The sequence below is a fragment of the Nomascus leucogenys genome, chromosome 13 (assembly GCF_006542625.1).
Source record: "Nomascus leucogenys isolate Asia chromosome 13, Asia_NLE_v1, whole genome shotgun sequence".
Taxonomy (NCBI): domain Eukaryota; kingdom Metazoa; phylum Chordata; class Mammalia; order Primates; family Hylobatidae; genus Nomascus; species Nomascus leucogenys.
The window spans coordinates 75824100-75841130 of NC_044393.1; the positions used below are offsets into that span (position 1 = coordinate 75824100).

At 35.7% G+C, this 17031-nt stretch overlaps 1 protein-coding gene across 3 annotated transcripts in view; it reads right to left on the bottom strand.

Moving 5' to 3' along the window:
* The window catches only part of GRM8 (glutamate metabotropic receptor 8), an 837927-nt gene that overhangs the window by 332855 nt on the left and 488041 nt on the right, over window positions 1–17031 (bottom strand). For all 3 annotated transcript variants that reach the window (XR_004033054.1, XM_030826389.1, XM_030826390.1), the window contains exon 7: window positions 3645–3845. Coding sequence is in view for 2 of the 3 variants with exons in the window: in XM_030826389.1 (XP_030682249.1) it covers window positions 3645–3845 (201 nt within the window). In the remaining variant the exon portion in view is untranslated. The remainder of the gene's footprint in view (window positions 1–3644; window positions 3846–17031) is intronic.

Sequence of the window (17031 nt, forward strand, 5' to 3'; positions counted from 1 at the left end):
AGAAAGATTAAATTTTAACAAACAAACAGTTATCTTTATTTTTGTACCAATCATCTGATGAGCTTCCAGTGCTCTGGCTACTTCACCTCCTGCTCCTATAAACTGGAAGCAGAATCTTCCTCCACACCAATAACACAGTTTTACTATCTCAAACTAAAAAGGAGCATACAAAGAAATGTATCCTGATATCTAATTATGTCAAAAAGAACTAATTTAACAAAAATTTTATCTATACAAAAATTACACATTGGGATAGCCACTATTCAATTTTAAATGGGCATTACTAAGTAATTCCATCTAATGGGTCAATTTTTTTAATTCCTTGGAGTACCTTTTGTAGCTCACTGATCCTGGCAGACAATCTAGAAGGCCACACTGTACAAACTTGGCAGTTGCCTTATAAAGCTCATTCTTTGACAACTGGCAATAGCTAGGCTAAAAACCTTCTAATATATAATATTTTTTGTTGTCGTGTATAATAAGCAGCTCTGATTCTAGTCAAGCACATCTGGGTTCTTCAGAAAATTAAAAATTGGTCCTGAGCAAACCTTGTTTTGGCCAATGGCCTCCTTGCACTTTTGGTGTTAGGGAGGTGGGTCAGCTCTCCCACCAGGTGAGAACACTGGCTATCACCAACATAACTAACTCAACTAGTTTCCAATTAACAACATAACATAGCTGTTTTCTAGGTTCCTAACAGCTAACACAAGCTCCAAAAGTCTACTTCCGGCTGCTGTTAAATCCCTGCGAAGAGCAATGATATGTGTAAGTCTGCAGATTGTATGTGTGCTTCATAGAGCCACTGGGACTCTTCAAGGTACTTCCAAGACCAGTAAGCAAGACTAAGGAAGTGGACCAGCCAGGGCTATGCCAATCCCTTCAAGCCAACAGTTCTTGTTTTTTAACAGATTGAAATGTTAGATTTCTGAGTAGGATATTTTTGACGACAGAGTCTTAAAACTAGAGTATAAGGGAGATGTTCTTTATTTATTCTTCAGAGTATGGTACATCCCCATATCATTAGGGCTCAAAAGAGTTATACATCTAAATCAAGGATGATTATCTTCCTCCTCCTTGGAAACATCTTTAATGAAATATACTTCCAGTGTTATAAGAGTTACTTCATTTCTTAACTTTGATTGGGGGTACAAATGCAAAACAGCAAGAGAAGACTTCTGCTTTTGCTGTAAAATTTTGTTAATTAACATTGCTCACTTGGCTGTCAAAGTCGCACATGACACCTTTCTTTTGGAAGTAATTTCCAAGAAAATTTGTTCTCTCTTGAAAAATAGGTAGGCTTGCTTCTATCATATAATGAAAATTATAAATCACATTGTCGGTCCCTTTATGCTTTGACTGCTTAAGAAGCTCAAAAGTTAATGATTTCATCCTTTATTCTGCTTACCGTATTTGTTTCTTCCTCCTTTAGTAGTTTTGATGGTGCTCTTTTATTTGAACGCTTTGTGTGTCATTTTTATCATAAACAGAATGAACATGAATACGTAAGTCAATAATAAAATGTGATGAATATCCTGGAAATTACTGAAAATCAACAGAATTATGTATTCTATGTTCATTTGCTTATCTTCAGGTCTCTTATCATGTATTATCAGTTACTGGAATACAATCAAGACTCAACCCCAGCAAAATCAATCTCCAAAGAGCTCAAAGAGATTGTCTTTTAAGTTCATATAATAAGATTTATTTATTTTCCATAACCCTCATCTGAGATATACGTAGCCTTATATCAGACACAGTTCTATTATGCTCCAATAGGTTCTTGTTGCTTTCGAGATGAAGAACAAACCTTAATAATGGCCTACAAGACCTCACATGGTCTACATGGCCCGGCCTATTGCTCTACCCTTACCTCAGACACCTACTCTCTTCAGATTTCATCTGTTCCTAAATCCCTATATTAGGGAAATGTCCACTATTATAAACTCTAAATCCAGAATACCTCCCTTTTCAGCACTCATTGCAGATTACATAATTACATTTTTGTGTGCTTATTTAATACCTAAGTTCTCCAGGAAACTCTAAGTGCCATGAATGTTTTGTCTATTTTCCCCAGTAAAGTATCATCAGCACCTGTCCTAAAAAGAAGCACAGCAACAGCAACACTTTGATAATGTAAAAAAAAAAAATTATAAAAAGTGGATAGAACTCAAAGATTATTGGAGTCTAGAGGCAAATCCTTTTAATAGCCATTACATTAAGATATTCTTTAAGTCTTTAATAGTATCATTATATTACAGGATGGTATAATAATTATAATAATTGAAGTCATCAAGGAAGGGTTAGGTTTTGATCTACCGTTAAGATGAAAGACAAATTAGTAATTTGCCTTTAAAATGCTTTCTTTGGTGCTTCTTTAAAAGACTTCCCTGTCTTCTGGAGGTGAGCTTCAGTTCTATGGAAACTTCACTTATCTGCGTTATTCTTCCCACCTCTTAACTAGCAATATTAGACAAAGGAAGTGTTCCCCAACCTCAGGTTATGGTAAACAACCTTGTATTGCAATATTCCTCTTTTGATCAATTTCATAATTGCATAAAAATTATTTTCAAACTCCTGTTAGTGTTCATATTCCCAACAAAAAGATTAATGTTATGTAATGTTTCACAAATATTCTGCCACAGACAATGTGTGTTGAATTTAAACCAAATTCTGTCTTAGGTTGCCTTTAAAGGAAAAATGCAAAAAATGCAAAAAAAAAAAAAAAAACGAAGAAGTTTCCACTTGAATTCTAAATTGAAGATGACCTTGTGCTTTTCTGAGAAACGCTGGCAGCTGAGGTCACTGGAGTGTGTTATGATACACGGTGCAGTGCTCTGTGTGTCTCAAGACATGTCCATTGTATAGATTAAAGCCAAACCAAAAGTATTAGACAGCTCAGAGCATTCTATCATTTCATTTGAAAATAATGATCAAAGTCACGGGCAACAACCATTGCAACTCTCATGAAAGAACAGCAGCATTCAATAATTCCATCACTTCAGACAGGCAGTTGGGCTATTCTCAATCAAATACTGTGAATCCAGTATATTCTGTATCAGTTTCTTGTGGCAGTCACAGAAACATTTCTGCTTTTACAGTATAAAAATCCTGTCTACATTGTGTGCATCCCTTTGCTTCCAAAGGACTGAGTCATTGAGAAAAATATAAGGAAACAGAAAACACAGACACTTAACACTCATTGAGTATAAATATATAGCAACTCCAAATCATCCATTTTCTTCAAGTCAACTTACTGTTTCAAAAGTTTAAAATCAGTTTCAAAACAAAATATCTACAATCTCTTCTCTAATAATGGCATGAACAAAATATTTTCAAAGAAATCTAATGTCAGTGGTTTCAAATAAGCCTTCTAAGTGATCTCTTCAATAGTGATATTTAAGTAGAACATTTTGATTGATAGAGGCTTATTTTAAACTTTTGCTTCCTTCACACATAGATTAATGGTAACATAAAAAATGTTTGAGATTTAAAAGCAGGTGGAAAAACTCACACTTCTGATCAAAGAAGAGAACTGCTTCTAATCCTGTGTTTTCCACTCTGCCTGGGTATCTTCTATATATAGGAGGAAAAACACACCCTGTTGCTTTTAATGTATTTAGACACACACACACGCTGTAACTTACCATTAAAATTTACAGCCCGAATATAACCAAGTAGCTCTTTCCCATCAATGGTACTCATTCGTGGACAAAGGCCAATGTATCCAGGGCAGAGATCTTTGTGCATATTGTGCAGGGCGTAAGCCATGGAATATACTGCATCAATTACAAATTGGACCTTTCCTTCCTGTTCGTAAGATGAATCCCGAGCAATTCGCTCCAGCCCTGCAAAATAAAAAAGTAAAAACCATCAGTTGATGTTAGATTCCAATAAAAGACGGCATTAGAGCTAAGATTTCCATCATTTGAGGAACACTTAATGAGACACGACTATTTGATTTCACTTCTGATTAATTCTATACTTACAGGTTTTTAAACTGGATATTGAGTTTATTTGGAAAGAGTAAAACTATTTCATTAGCAACAAAACGATATAAAGTAAATAAAAGATGTATAGTTTCATTATCTTTATTTCCACCTTATTGAGTCCTATTATATCGTGCATTCTAGCAATTACATAACATTTTGGTAGTGGCTTGATCTTTTAAGTAAAATGTGTAGTGTGTCATTCTTGCCATCTATCTCAGCTCCAGGAGTGTCATTTAATTAGTGGCCCAAAGTAAGGTCTTTCACCACCTATCAAATCAGTTCTAATTTTGAACGTGCTCTATTTGGGAGCATTTTTGTAACTATTATATGACAATACTCCCTTAAGTGACCCTGGTTATCTTTATAATAATCATTCAATTTATTTTCTTTTTGAACTCAATTTTCTATTTAGAATTTCTATTAAAAAGATGTAGATACCTCAAAATGAATGTCACTCAGAATAAATGTACCTGTGTTTGGGGCTGATAATTGGCACTGGAGATTACTTTTAGGTTGGTGTTTATAATTTAATATGGAATAGAAATATATTTTAAATGAAATATAAATGAGAGATCAACTATGATCCACCATTATCATTTTAAAAGCAAGGAAACTGAGACTCATGGAGATTATAATTACATGGGGTACACAGGGCAGGTTTGGGAAGCATTCATAGATCTCAGACTGCAAGCCCAAGAAAAATTTGGTAGATGGCAAGAATTTTGGGTATGCAAGAAAAAATTATGAAAGGGACATCAAGAGTTTATTAAGGGAACAAAAAATGATCTCCTATTACTTCTACATCCCTCACCAACCCTTACACAACTGGTAACACTTAGACAAAAGCAAGTATTTTAAACTTTCCATGGATGTTACTAACCTTGAATAAATTGTATTTAAATTCAACAAGTATTTGTTTTCTAAACACCAATGCATATAACCTATTTATTTAGAGAGTTGAATTAAAGTGGTTTATATTTGGATATTTACACTCTGAAAAACTAGTGTTTTTTTTTCTAAACAAAAATAGTGGTCAGTTTTATTTTTATTCATCCAATTATTGTTTTTGTTTTTCCTCTGGTCTTAATCACTTGTGATACTCTGTTCTTTTAGATGCTCTTGGTTGGTATTCTGGTCTCTGTGGTCCATCATGATGCTGAATTCTGCTCCTCCCTGTTTGGCATGGGTTTCCTGATTTTCTCACATCTCAACTTTTCATTCTCCAAGGCTGAGTTTCTTCACCTCCAACCTCAGAATCTGCTCATTGTCAATTTTGTCAACTACTAAAATTTCTACAGTCTAGAAATATAAATTGGACTATAAAATGTTGGCTACAGAGTCCAGAACATTAGATCAATTTATAATAATTAGTTTAATTCATTTTGGAAGTTAGCTTTTGGAAAATTAGTTTTCTAAACCTTTCTTGCTGTCTAACTGCTATCGTCCCATATTTCCAATGGCCTACCATATCTCTATGTAGTCTGCTGCTTCCATATCAAACAATATATGTAAAACGAGGCTATCTCTGCAGGGGATTCCCTAAAATATCCTACTGAAAGTTTTGCAAGTTTGTGAGCACAGTCAGAGAAGACTACTTCTCAAAAGGTATATTTTCTCCTTCAACCTACTTTAGCTGCATGATCTAAGCTAAGATCCACAAGACATGGGGACTATGCTCTCTCCCTATCTCTAGGTTATACTTTTGTCTCCTGAGTCTTAGGACAACACTGCTTGTTCCCAGAATCACTCATCAAGTTTCCTGTGAAAACGACCCTTTCCCCTTCTGCCTAAAATTTCTCTCCCATGGCTTTAACCACAAAGTAGAGCATTCGTAAAAAAAATATTGAAGGATGGTTACAGCAACCAAATAGATGCTATTATTTCCTTACCGATTCTAGTCTGGTGACTATCCCCTCTTGTTAGTCCAGGACCGAGGGGCTTCTCAGGACCTAGGACCAAAACCTGAAGAACCCTAGGAAAACCAGGATGGTTGCTTATGAACAAAGACGCAAGTGATGAGGAAATTTCAGAGAGAAGACCCAATAACGACTTTGAGGATTAGTCGCTAGGTCTGGATGGATATCCCTGTGTTTCATTTATTTTGCATCCCTGAACTTGATAACGGAAAATGAAGACAGTGAGGTTTAGGGCAGTTGTTTCCACATTTGGTTCTCTCCATAAGTACAGATTTCTCAGCACCACCCCAGACTTGCTGGGTCAGAATCTCCCTACTTGGGACATGAAGGATCTGTCATTTCAACAACTCGCCAAGAGATTCTGGTGCAACCAGCTGAGTCTGTGGGCCAGCTTTAGGAAATTTCTGCTCTTCCATACAGCAATCCTCAAAAATATCACTATAGATCTATTGTTTAGAGAATTTTATGGTACTGAAGTGTGAAAATAAAAATAATTCTTTCATGATATGCACAACCTGAAGAAAATCTAATCAAATTCTTCCCCTTTCCTCACTAGATGAAGAGTCAAAGAACACAATTCCCAATATTTACCCATTTCAAAGCTTCCACCATGTCCTTAGACACACAGGGAGGCCTGGAGCTGATGACAAGGGTAGAAGCCAGAAAGACAAGAAAGATCTGCAAATAAGAAAGAATTTCCCATTTCTCAGGATAGAGTTAAAATGTCAGAAGGCTAATTTAATTGTCCTGAAATTAGGCATATAAAACTTCTAACATCAATGCAATGATGGTCCAATAAGCAGGAATTGAATGTGTTCCTCCTGAAAGGGTGGAAACAGAAAATAGAAAGCAGTAGGAAGAAAAAGATAGAGAGGAGGGAAAGGAGGATGCAGCAACACAGAGAAAGGCTTGAGCCTAAGGTACAATAATGGCAGGGGGAAATCTAACATTCCAGGTTGTTTGTATTGCTGCTCTGTAAACAACTCTGCTGCAGACACATACACACACACACACACACACACACACACACACACACACGCCTCACACACCTCTTCTGTAAATATTATTTGTTTTTAATCTAATTATTTTTTATTTTGTGGGCTTTAAAGAAAAGGGAGGACTTCTACATTTCCATTACTGCAGGATGGTGAAGGGTGGAGAGTGGACACAGAACTGGCAGAAAATGCCTAAGCCAAATGGCTTCAAATGAAGCAATGACTACAAGACCATTAAGGAATTTGGAAATTTTTTACAACCCATGGAATTCATGTAACAGCTAGACATGTGTGAATGTTTTATAGTTTCAAACTTACTCTATCCTAAAACGTTCTTAATTTAACATATTATCATTTTAGTGCCAGTCCAACCTCAATTTAATATATTATTTTATTATATTTAATATATTATCACTTTATTTTAATGCCAGTGCAACTTCCCTGTCAATTTATAAAGATACTCCTCAGCGTTCAATAATTTCCTGATAAACTGTAATCGACATGCTCCAATTTAATACATACACTCTTCCTCAGCATTTCTTAAAAAATAAACAGCCTGGTGTGGTAGCTCACAGCTGTAATCCCAAGATTTCGAAAGGCTGAGGTGGGAGGATTGCTTGATGTCAGGAGTTCAAGACCAGCCTGGGCAGCAGAGTGAGACCCTGTCCCTACCAAAAAATAAAACTAAAAATTCAACTTTATATACAATAGCTCTAAATGAACAATCAAATACACATAATCTTATTAAAGAAACATTTAAAATTTTACTATTCAAATTATTCATTTTCTTTTCTAGTTATAAACTCCAATTATTTTGACTGTTGATTAAACATATTCAACTTCGTACATTTTTGTTCTTTTAAAGAGTTCAGAAGTCTGCCTAGTAACTGGTGCCACATGTGAATCAATGAACACTGTAAGAATGTCCCCATAAATCAATGTAAGCATATGGTGACAAACTGAAAGACTGAACACTATTACCATTTCTAAACTTAAAAGTGAATCATTTGATTTCTTTTCAGGCTGTTTAGACAATGTGTTTTTCTGTTCCTTAACACTTCAACCTCATGATGACACTTAAGATTTTACAGCAGCTAGAATTTGCTCCTCACTTCCCATATTTGATTCTCTCATTCGTCTAAAAGAGGAGTTTAGGAAGCTGACAGTGACTCATCAACCTAATTGGCTGTAAAATTTCATTATGCTATAGTTTCTAAAGTTAGTGTTAACGTATTGCTATGAAGTGCTAAATATTGTCAAAGGCTGTATGTCAGCTAACCATTTTAAATATCACTGATTGTAAAGTTGCGATGTGTTTTAGTGTATAGCTTAAAATTAACAACATATAGCAAAGTGTTTGCATGGCAAGAGAGGAAGTCAGCCTCCTAAATTGTATGGGAAGATTGTTTTACATCTTCATTAATGAAATCTAAATCTTGTGACTGGATCTCAGTTTCCTGGAAAATAATAAATTCTTATTGGTCTAAAAAATATCACACGTACTTTAGTTAAGGTCTTTCACACTTTGTGGTATATATTCTTGGGTTTTGTTCCTTTCAGTAAAAAAGGCAAATTGGCTTAAGCTGGCAAAACATTGTATATGTTACAATGTAAGTTCCTAAGATGAGCCTAAGAGAAATTTCAGACTCTTTGATGCATTGTGGTTGCAAAGCATTGCTTTCTAAGAATTTCCCATTTCTCAGGATAGAGTTCAGTTTTATAAGTTAAAATGTCAGAGGGCTAATTTAATTGTCCTGAAATTAGGCATATAAAACTTCTAACATCAATGCAATGATGGTCCAATAAGCAGTTGGTCAATTCAAGTTAAAAAACAAATGGAAGTCATACCAGTTGCTTAATTCCAGGGAAATCAAACATCCAATTGGTTGCCTTTTTTTAACAACCATCTCAGCTTGGAGTATAAATAATCCCACAATCTAAATTTGTAGATTAAGAAGTATTTTTTAAAGTTTCTCCCTGAATTTTTCTGAATTATGAAGCAACTATTTTAAATAATTAAGTCAGTTTCTTGGAGTTGCTGCAGAGAGAATGGCAAAGAGGAAGAAGGGAATTTGTGAACCTGCTATGAATAAATATATTCATGCATCTAGGCCCAGATTTCAAAGTCATTCTGAATTTCACAGGAGCTTCTCTGCCTATTGATAACCAGGAACAAGACTGACATGCTTTACATTGTGCTTTTCCCAATGTGACACAGATACATTATTACTGTATAGTGCGGTGACTTTTAAATCCATGAGAACCATGCCAAGAACCACATCACACACTAAAGAGTAAGCGCTATCAAGATGACAAATAGGTTTTGTTTTTTTTTTGTTTTTTTTTACTGAATTTAAACTGATTTGGGGTCCAGGATACAATAGGGGGAACATAAGGTAGAAATACAAGCATGTTCAATTATACAGGAATATCTCCAGAGCACTAGGATCCACACATGAAAGTATGCACCTCCCATACTGAAGACAGATGAAAACATGAACCCTGAGGTGAGACAGAAAGGCAAACTGACTGATAGAAGCAGCTGGCTAGGGGAGAGAGAGGATCAGTCAGGTAGATCGGGATCCAGGTCCCAGCTGGACAGCTTAGAAGGCGAGTGGCCTTGGACACCTTCCTGAACCATGTCACTAATCTTGGGCCTTCAGCTGGCATTGCTGCTCTTAGGGACCTGTGTAATGGGGCTCCTCATCCCTCCAGCTTCATGTGCTGCACCACCCATCTCTCTGCTCCACTCTTAGGTCCTTGAATATTACATAAGATCTCCAAATGCAGGCCTTTATTCAACTGCTCACTCTCTTCATTCCTTGCCTAGATGTTTCCAAACCTCAGGGGAGACGTCACCTCAAATTAGTTAATACTTAATGATTTTCTTCCCAAATGTAGCCTAGATTAGATTATAGAGCATCTTAAATACTAGGCTTAAATACTGAATATTGTTCACTTGAAATGGAGAACTATGATCAATATTTAAAATTATTGCTGAGAATAATGTGTAAAATCAATTGAAGCAAGCATAGGTTGAAGGTAGAGATAAGTTGGGAGGCAGGTTATGCAGAAAGTGGAAACAGGATGACCCAGGGAAATGAAAACAAAGGAGTGAGAGAAAATATGTTTTAGATGCCAAATTGACAGAATCTAACTATCTGATTAAATATGGCAGTAAAGATCAGGAGGCAATGAACAACTCAGGGTTCTGATGCTAGGTAGTAGACAATTGGCACCATGAACAGTTTGAAAAATCAGGTGAAGATTTGGTTAATGGTATCTTCCTAAGGGCATCAAGACCTCAATAAAAAGGACGATTTTTAATGTTCTGTGCTATTTATTATATCCTCTAACAGAGTATAGACTTTACATAGATGTTTAATTATTAAAAGAATAAAAGGCCCAAATGTTTAGAGTAATCACATACCAACAACGTGGTTGATCATTTATTTGCAACACTGGCATAATCGAAGAAGCTACGTTGGAGTAGAGCACCTTATGCAGTGTTGCAGTAAAACCAATGGCCTGAGAAGCCAGACTTGCATTCTAGTTCTAACACCACAACCAATTAACTTTGTGGCCTTGGGCAAAACATGATCTCTCTGGCTTTTGGTTACTTCTCGGTAAAAATTAGAGAACTGAACAAGATGCTCTGTCAGGGCCCCTCCAGCTCTGAAGTTCTGGATTTTAAGGCATGTTCTCTTATTTCTAACTGCTTCCTCCTTATACTCTCTAAGATCCCTTGAAGATTATTTAAGTAATCTTCAAGTAAGTGTGATGGAATAAACCCAGTTCTCCAAAACAGTATGAAGTATACGGTAACTGGGCTACTGCTGAGACCTGGAAATTCTGCACTAACAAAAATACCAAACGTCAACCTGGATTAATTTTTTCCTGCCTTCAGAGTTTTCGTTCACTGTGTCACCACATTTCCATTATTCTTAGACTTAGAGCCATTGACCAGATCTGGTTCCTCAAAAAAGAGAAGTTTTTAGGTCTCTTCTTTTTCTGATACGCTGGCTAAATGAATCAATTATGGAAAATAAGGTCAGACAAGTGAAAGGGAAGAGGCAGGATACAAATAATTAAAATAAGAGCACTTCACAAATAGTATCCCTTTAATTCTAAATTATTATTACTACTCTTCTACAAATAGAAGAACTGAGATTCAAAAAGTCAAATAATTTACCCAAGATTGCAAAGTAATGGCAGTAAATGGTAATTTAAAATCAGGTCTACATGACTCAAAACCTCTGCCATTACCGCTATTCCTTCTCCTCTGTGAAATTTCCTTTGATTCTTCCAGTTCAGGTTTATATTTTGCTTCTCCAAACTCCCCTTTCACTTACACCTACCAGACCAATGATTAGCTTGTCTCTTAAATTAACTGTAAATGCAGGTTCTCTATGTGTAATGTGTTCATGCACTTGCGTTAATCTTTAAAGACAATAGTGTAGCAGGAGTCAAAAAATATTATAAAATATAAACTTTTACAGAAATACTGACAATAAGTATTAACAAATACTAACAAAAATGCCAATACTTATATTGAACTACACTTAAAAAGGAAAAAAGTTTCTATAACATTTTAAGCATTTTTCTGAACTGTTAAACAAAAAAAACTTCTTGTGAATTTCAGCCATCCACTTATGGAAAAGTTGTCATAAAATGGCTGAAATTCCCAAGCAAAAGGACTGGACATGTGTGATAAAGACCAACGCTAATAAAGCTTATACATTTATATTTATAAAAATGACTAAAGTATTTTAGTCTTGGAAGGTGGTGTGTCTGAGTCTATGCCTCTATGTGATTTTTCTTAAAATATAACATCAAACTCAAAAGAGAATTTCACACCCAAGATTCTGCTTTGTGGATTCTTCAGCTGGCTCTGTCAAGGACCTGTAGAGACAGATGTATTGGACTAATGAAGTAATTTGAGCCACTACCTTATCTATTTACAAAGAGCAGAGAAAATTAGAAGACAAGGGTCCTTTGCTGAAAATCACCTGCTCTCTATCTTCTTCTGTAATTTAAATGTAGCAGCAAGAACTGAAGGCTCTTAGCTGCCTGAGGACACATGAGGAGACACTTGTAAATCAACCACTGAAGAGCTCTAGATCAGCTCACAATAACATCTCTCCTTTGTGCCCCGCAGGAAATAGAAAGTGCTTCAGGCAGGTGCCAGGTGTCCCCTTCAGGTATTAAAAATTTCCATGCAATGCCCTAGGGTTTCTAAAACACTGAAAAACCTAAGGTAAGTGGCAAATAAGATTAAGAGTGTATCTTCAGGCAAAACAACCAGTTTAAAAGAAAGACTTTCAGAAAAGCAAATTATTTCATAGATACATCCCTAAGTCCCTGAACAAAGAAAAGCCTGTTTGATTAAATTCAATTATTTTCATTTTTCTACATAATTATCTTAGATCATACACATGAGAGACAAATTTTGATTTAAAATAATTTATAAAACTTGATATATCATAGTTAATGTTTCTCTTTTTAAGGCATATTAAAGACAATCCTCCCCATACAATTCAAATTTGGGCCTTGAAATTACCACTTCAGCAGATAGGACTTCTAATTCTCCCCCCATCCCCAATATGTTACAGTCATTTCAGACCCCATGACTTGGCTCAGGATTTACCTTTTAAAAATATAGTCTATTTTTTAAATTACAAAAGTAATACATATTAATACTAGAAATATGGAAAATAAAAGCGTAGAAAGAAAATAAAAAAAAAAACATCTATTAGCCTCCCAGCTTAATGACCATTTGTGTACTGGTGTGGTGTCTTACAACATTTCTCTCTTTGCCTCTTTATTTTTAAACATGAAAGTGATACACTCTTTTTAATATGCTATATTCACTTCACCTATAACGAGAATTTCCCTATGTTATAGAAAAGCATGGTTTTTTATCTTGTCCTTAATCTTTCATTAAGATTCTTATCTAATCTTTAATCATTCAACAGATTAATATTTTTGCGATTAATTCTTTTGTTATATTCAATGTGATATTTGGGTTAAGGATCATAACTTTTACATTTTCCAAATTGTGAACCAATTCTCCCAGTGTTATTTATTACATGTATATTAATTTCCCAAATAATTTATATAACATTACTTGTAACATATCAAATTTTTATATATTCTTGAACACCTCTCTGGATTTTCTGCTCTAGGCCATTTTTCTCTTAATATGCCAATGCTACATTTTTATGATTATTATGTGTTTATGTTATACCATTGGTTCATGTTGTACTCTATCATACTCTTTTTAAAAATTTCTGATTAGTCTAATAGTCTTTATAACTAATTAAACCAGTTCAAAAAGTTAGAACTTTTATTAGTCACATCAATTTTTAAAATTAATTATGAAAGACATAGCTACAATACTAAGCCTCCATTTGCTAACATAGAGTCTGTTTATTCAAATCTTCTTTAGGAATCCTTAATAAAGATATGTCACTCACATATTTCTTTTTAAGTTAATTCTTCAATATTTTATGTTTTGTAGCTTTATAAAATGATTTAGTTTCATTAACTGGTATAATTTATAAATATCTATTTTTAATGCTCAACATTTTTCTCTCATTTAAATTCTACACATCCTAGCAAGCCCAGATTTAAGTCCTATCTCTTCTACACAACAAGGAAAAATATAAAATAGCGTGGGTTTTGAGACCAGATTAAGATTTTAGGCTCTGCCTCCAAGTCTCTGAATTCTTCACTCATAAAATAGGAATTTATGACCTATGTTGCACGGCTGCTGTGAGGATTAAATGAGATAATGTAAGGCATCTGGCACCTTATGTAGTAAATAAATGAACATCACTATTTGATATGTGAAGCTATAAAATACTTAATCTTCTATAACATACAACACTTTTTCAATTATACAAATGAAAGAGATTACAACAGAAAGTTAAACTCAGTATATATTCATATATTCAATTACTAAGCATGAGAAAGGTAATTTAGTTCTGTGATTGAGACCAACCACCCTGCTTCCAATCTGCCTGGGTTCAAATCTCAATACCACCATTTACTAGTTATGAGGCTTTGAGTAAGCCCTTTAACCTCCTATGCATCTTATCTGTAAAATGGGGATAACAATAATATCTCCCCCATAGGGTTGTTGTCATAATTATATGAGTTAGTATATATATTAGGCAGTCAGAAGAATGTTGAAAAGAATAGGCACTATATAAGATGATATTATTATCTTTATTATTATCATTCACTAAGCTTGTGTGATATACTAAGCAATGAGCAGGATACAATGGTAAACAAAAACTGACCTACTCCTTGCTGTCATAGAGTGACACTACAACTACGATCTGAAAGATAAATGGGAGTGAATTAGGTGGGCAAGGGAAGTAGAGAGGAGCACAGGATGACAGCAGTGGCAAAAGCCCATTGATGGGGGCAGCAGAAGAGTACAAGGATTGAGGCTCAGCCAGTGAGGCTGCAGCAGGGGAAGAAAGAGGGAGACACAGGTGAGGCCTGATGGGGGCAGGGCCAGATTATGGGACAATGCAAATGACCTGGAGTCTGTCTTCTTTCTAAAAGCAGAGGGAAGCCATCAAAAGGTAACATAACCAGATTTCCAGTTCTAAAAGAGCACTGAGTCAAGAGAACAAATAGGAAGGAGGGAAGAGCAAATGGAGTAGGCAGATTGGGAGGTGATTTTATAGTTCAGAAAGGAGCATATGGTGTCATGGGCTAAGGTGGTGATGAAGGTGGAGAAATGTGATTGCACTAGACAAAACAGAGGATAAAAACAACAGGATTTGGCTATGGGCACTATAGCAAAGAGTGGTACCCAACGGTGACTTCTAGGTTCTTGGCTTAAGTATCTGGACAGATGCCAGTGCTGCTCAATTAGATGGGCAACTGTGTCTAGGCCAGAAATATCATGTCCTGCCAGCCAGATAACTGCACATTTACCTAATGCACGGTCAACATGGTGAGTTTGTTCCTGTTATGACAGGTCAGGGGAATCCCACTAGCCTGCACCTCCTAAAAATTGTATACTCACTTGCCACTATGAGAATGTAATCTGCCTTATTTGTAGCATGAATATGTCCAAGTTCAAGGTTCCAACACTGGGTTATCATTATTTTTATTACTTACAATCTCCCTAGGTTATAAATTCCAACCCAGGAACAGAGAAAGAGATGGCATCAGAATTGTTTTCAAGAATGTGTCACCATTCAACAACTGACTTCATTCTATTTGCAAGTTACTAATAGTACTCTCTCAGGTATTCCCTTTTAAGCAAAAAGCTGAATAGTCAATGTGATGACCTGCTTTAAATATAAACATAGAAAAATAAAACATTTCCCCTTTCCATTCTCTTTTTAAGATTTTGTCAACAATGAAGTAATATTATCACGGGAACACATGTTATGATACCTTAAAATTGTAATTAATAGAAATGCTTATGTTAAAATAATCTCATCCTATCTGCCTTTTTCTAAAAATTTATTTATTTATTTTGAGACAGGGTCTCACTCTGTCACCCAGACTGGAGTGCAGTGGCGTGATCAAGGCTCACTGTAGCCTTGACCTCCTGGGCTCAGGACATCATCCCATTTCAGCCTCCCCAGTAGAATGGACCATGGGCATGAGCCACCACGACCAGCTAATTTTTAAATTTTTTGTAGAGATGGGGTCTCCTCATGTTGCTCAGGCTGGTCTTAACTGGCCTCAAGCAATCTTCCCATCTTGGCCTCTCAGTGTTGGAATTATAGGCGTGAGCCACTGCACCCAGCCGTATCTGCTTTTTTCTAAGCTATCATGACCTATTAGTGATAATAAAATCAATGTAGTTGGTCACACACAGCGTATTTCCAAAATAAAGAAAACAGGTAGAAATCAAGTTCATTGCAAATAGTAACAGGAAGTATTGTTTCTTGAGTCTTTGTTTCAGTTGAAAGGTGGGTTTGTATACTGTGTTGCCATAAACAATATATTATTAATCTGGAGTGAAGTAAAAAAAATTGAAACTCATTAACCTAGTCCAATTCTATTATTTCACAAATAGTGAAACTGAGACAGAGGAACTGAGTGATTTTTTTTCCAGGTCTGATAACCTGTGAAGAGGCACAGCCAGGAATAGAACCCTAATCACTTAATTCCATGACTCTTGTTTTATATCATGTCTCTTTTCAGCTGCATTTTCTCTCCCATTGTAATTAAGTTCTATTGAGGGCAACTAAAACTGAAGGAAATCACTGAATGAGTTTGCCCATGAGGAATTAAAAGCATTGAAAGAATAATGAAGTATGAAAATAAATGAATAACAAGAAAGTATGAGTAATGGGCAGATTCTCTCTTACCTCCAAAGGGAAACTGTATCAGCGAAAACCAACAACAAAGAACCACAGCATTTGGTTTTGAAATGGCAAAAAAATCTAAACACAAACGATTTTATAACAGAAACTTAAATTTGTAAATAAAGGCCCAAAAGTGCCTGAAGTTTATGATGCATATCCTTTAAGTGAAAATTTTAGGGTGTCTGTGTGTAGTATTGGACCACCCAGATGAAAAATGAAAACAATTCTTGCCTCTGCACAATGCGGTCAATCCTCTGGATGACTGACTAGGTCTTTCACTTTTCTTCCCAATTTTAGGGGTCACAGCACAGGCATTAGGTATAGTGCCAGTGGCTGATTAAAGCAGGTTGCAATCTGTCTGGGAGAGTTTCTGTGCCATTCTTCATAGGGACAGGGACCAGACAAGATGACCTCTCTTGCTGCCTTCCAATTAATTCAATCAACCTCTGCTTCTATCGGACATCTTCAGAGATGCAAACTGTACACTCGCTCCAACTCCTCACCAGGAATCAGTAAACACAGAGGCTGCAGACTGTGTTTAATGAATAAGCAGGATTCATCTTTCAGTCATCATTTTTATTTACAGCTTGTTTCCAGGTATTATTTTCTCCCCCAATGATCTAAAATCCTATGGAAGACCAGGGCTGGACCTAACTTCTCTGAGCTCCTGCTGGGGCTAATCTGGTACCCAAATACATCTTAGGTTAATATCAATGTTGTTAAACCAACCTAACCTGAGTTTCTTTCTCAAGAAGGATGTATAAGTAAGATAATCCCAATTAGCTCT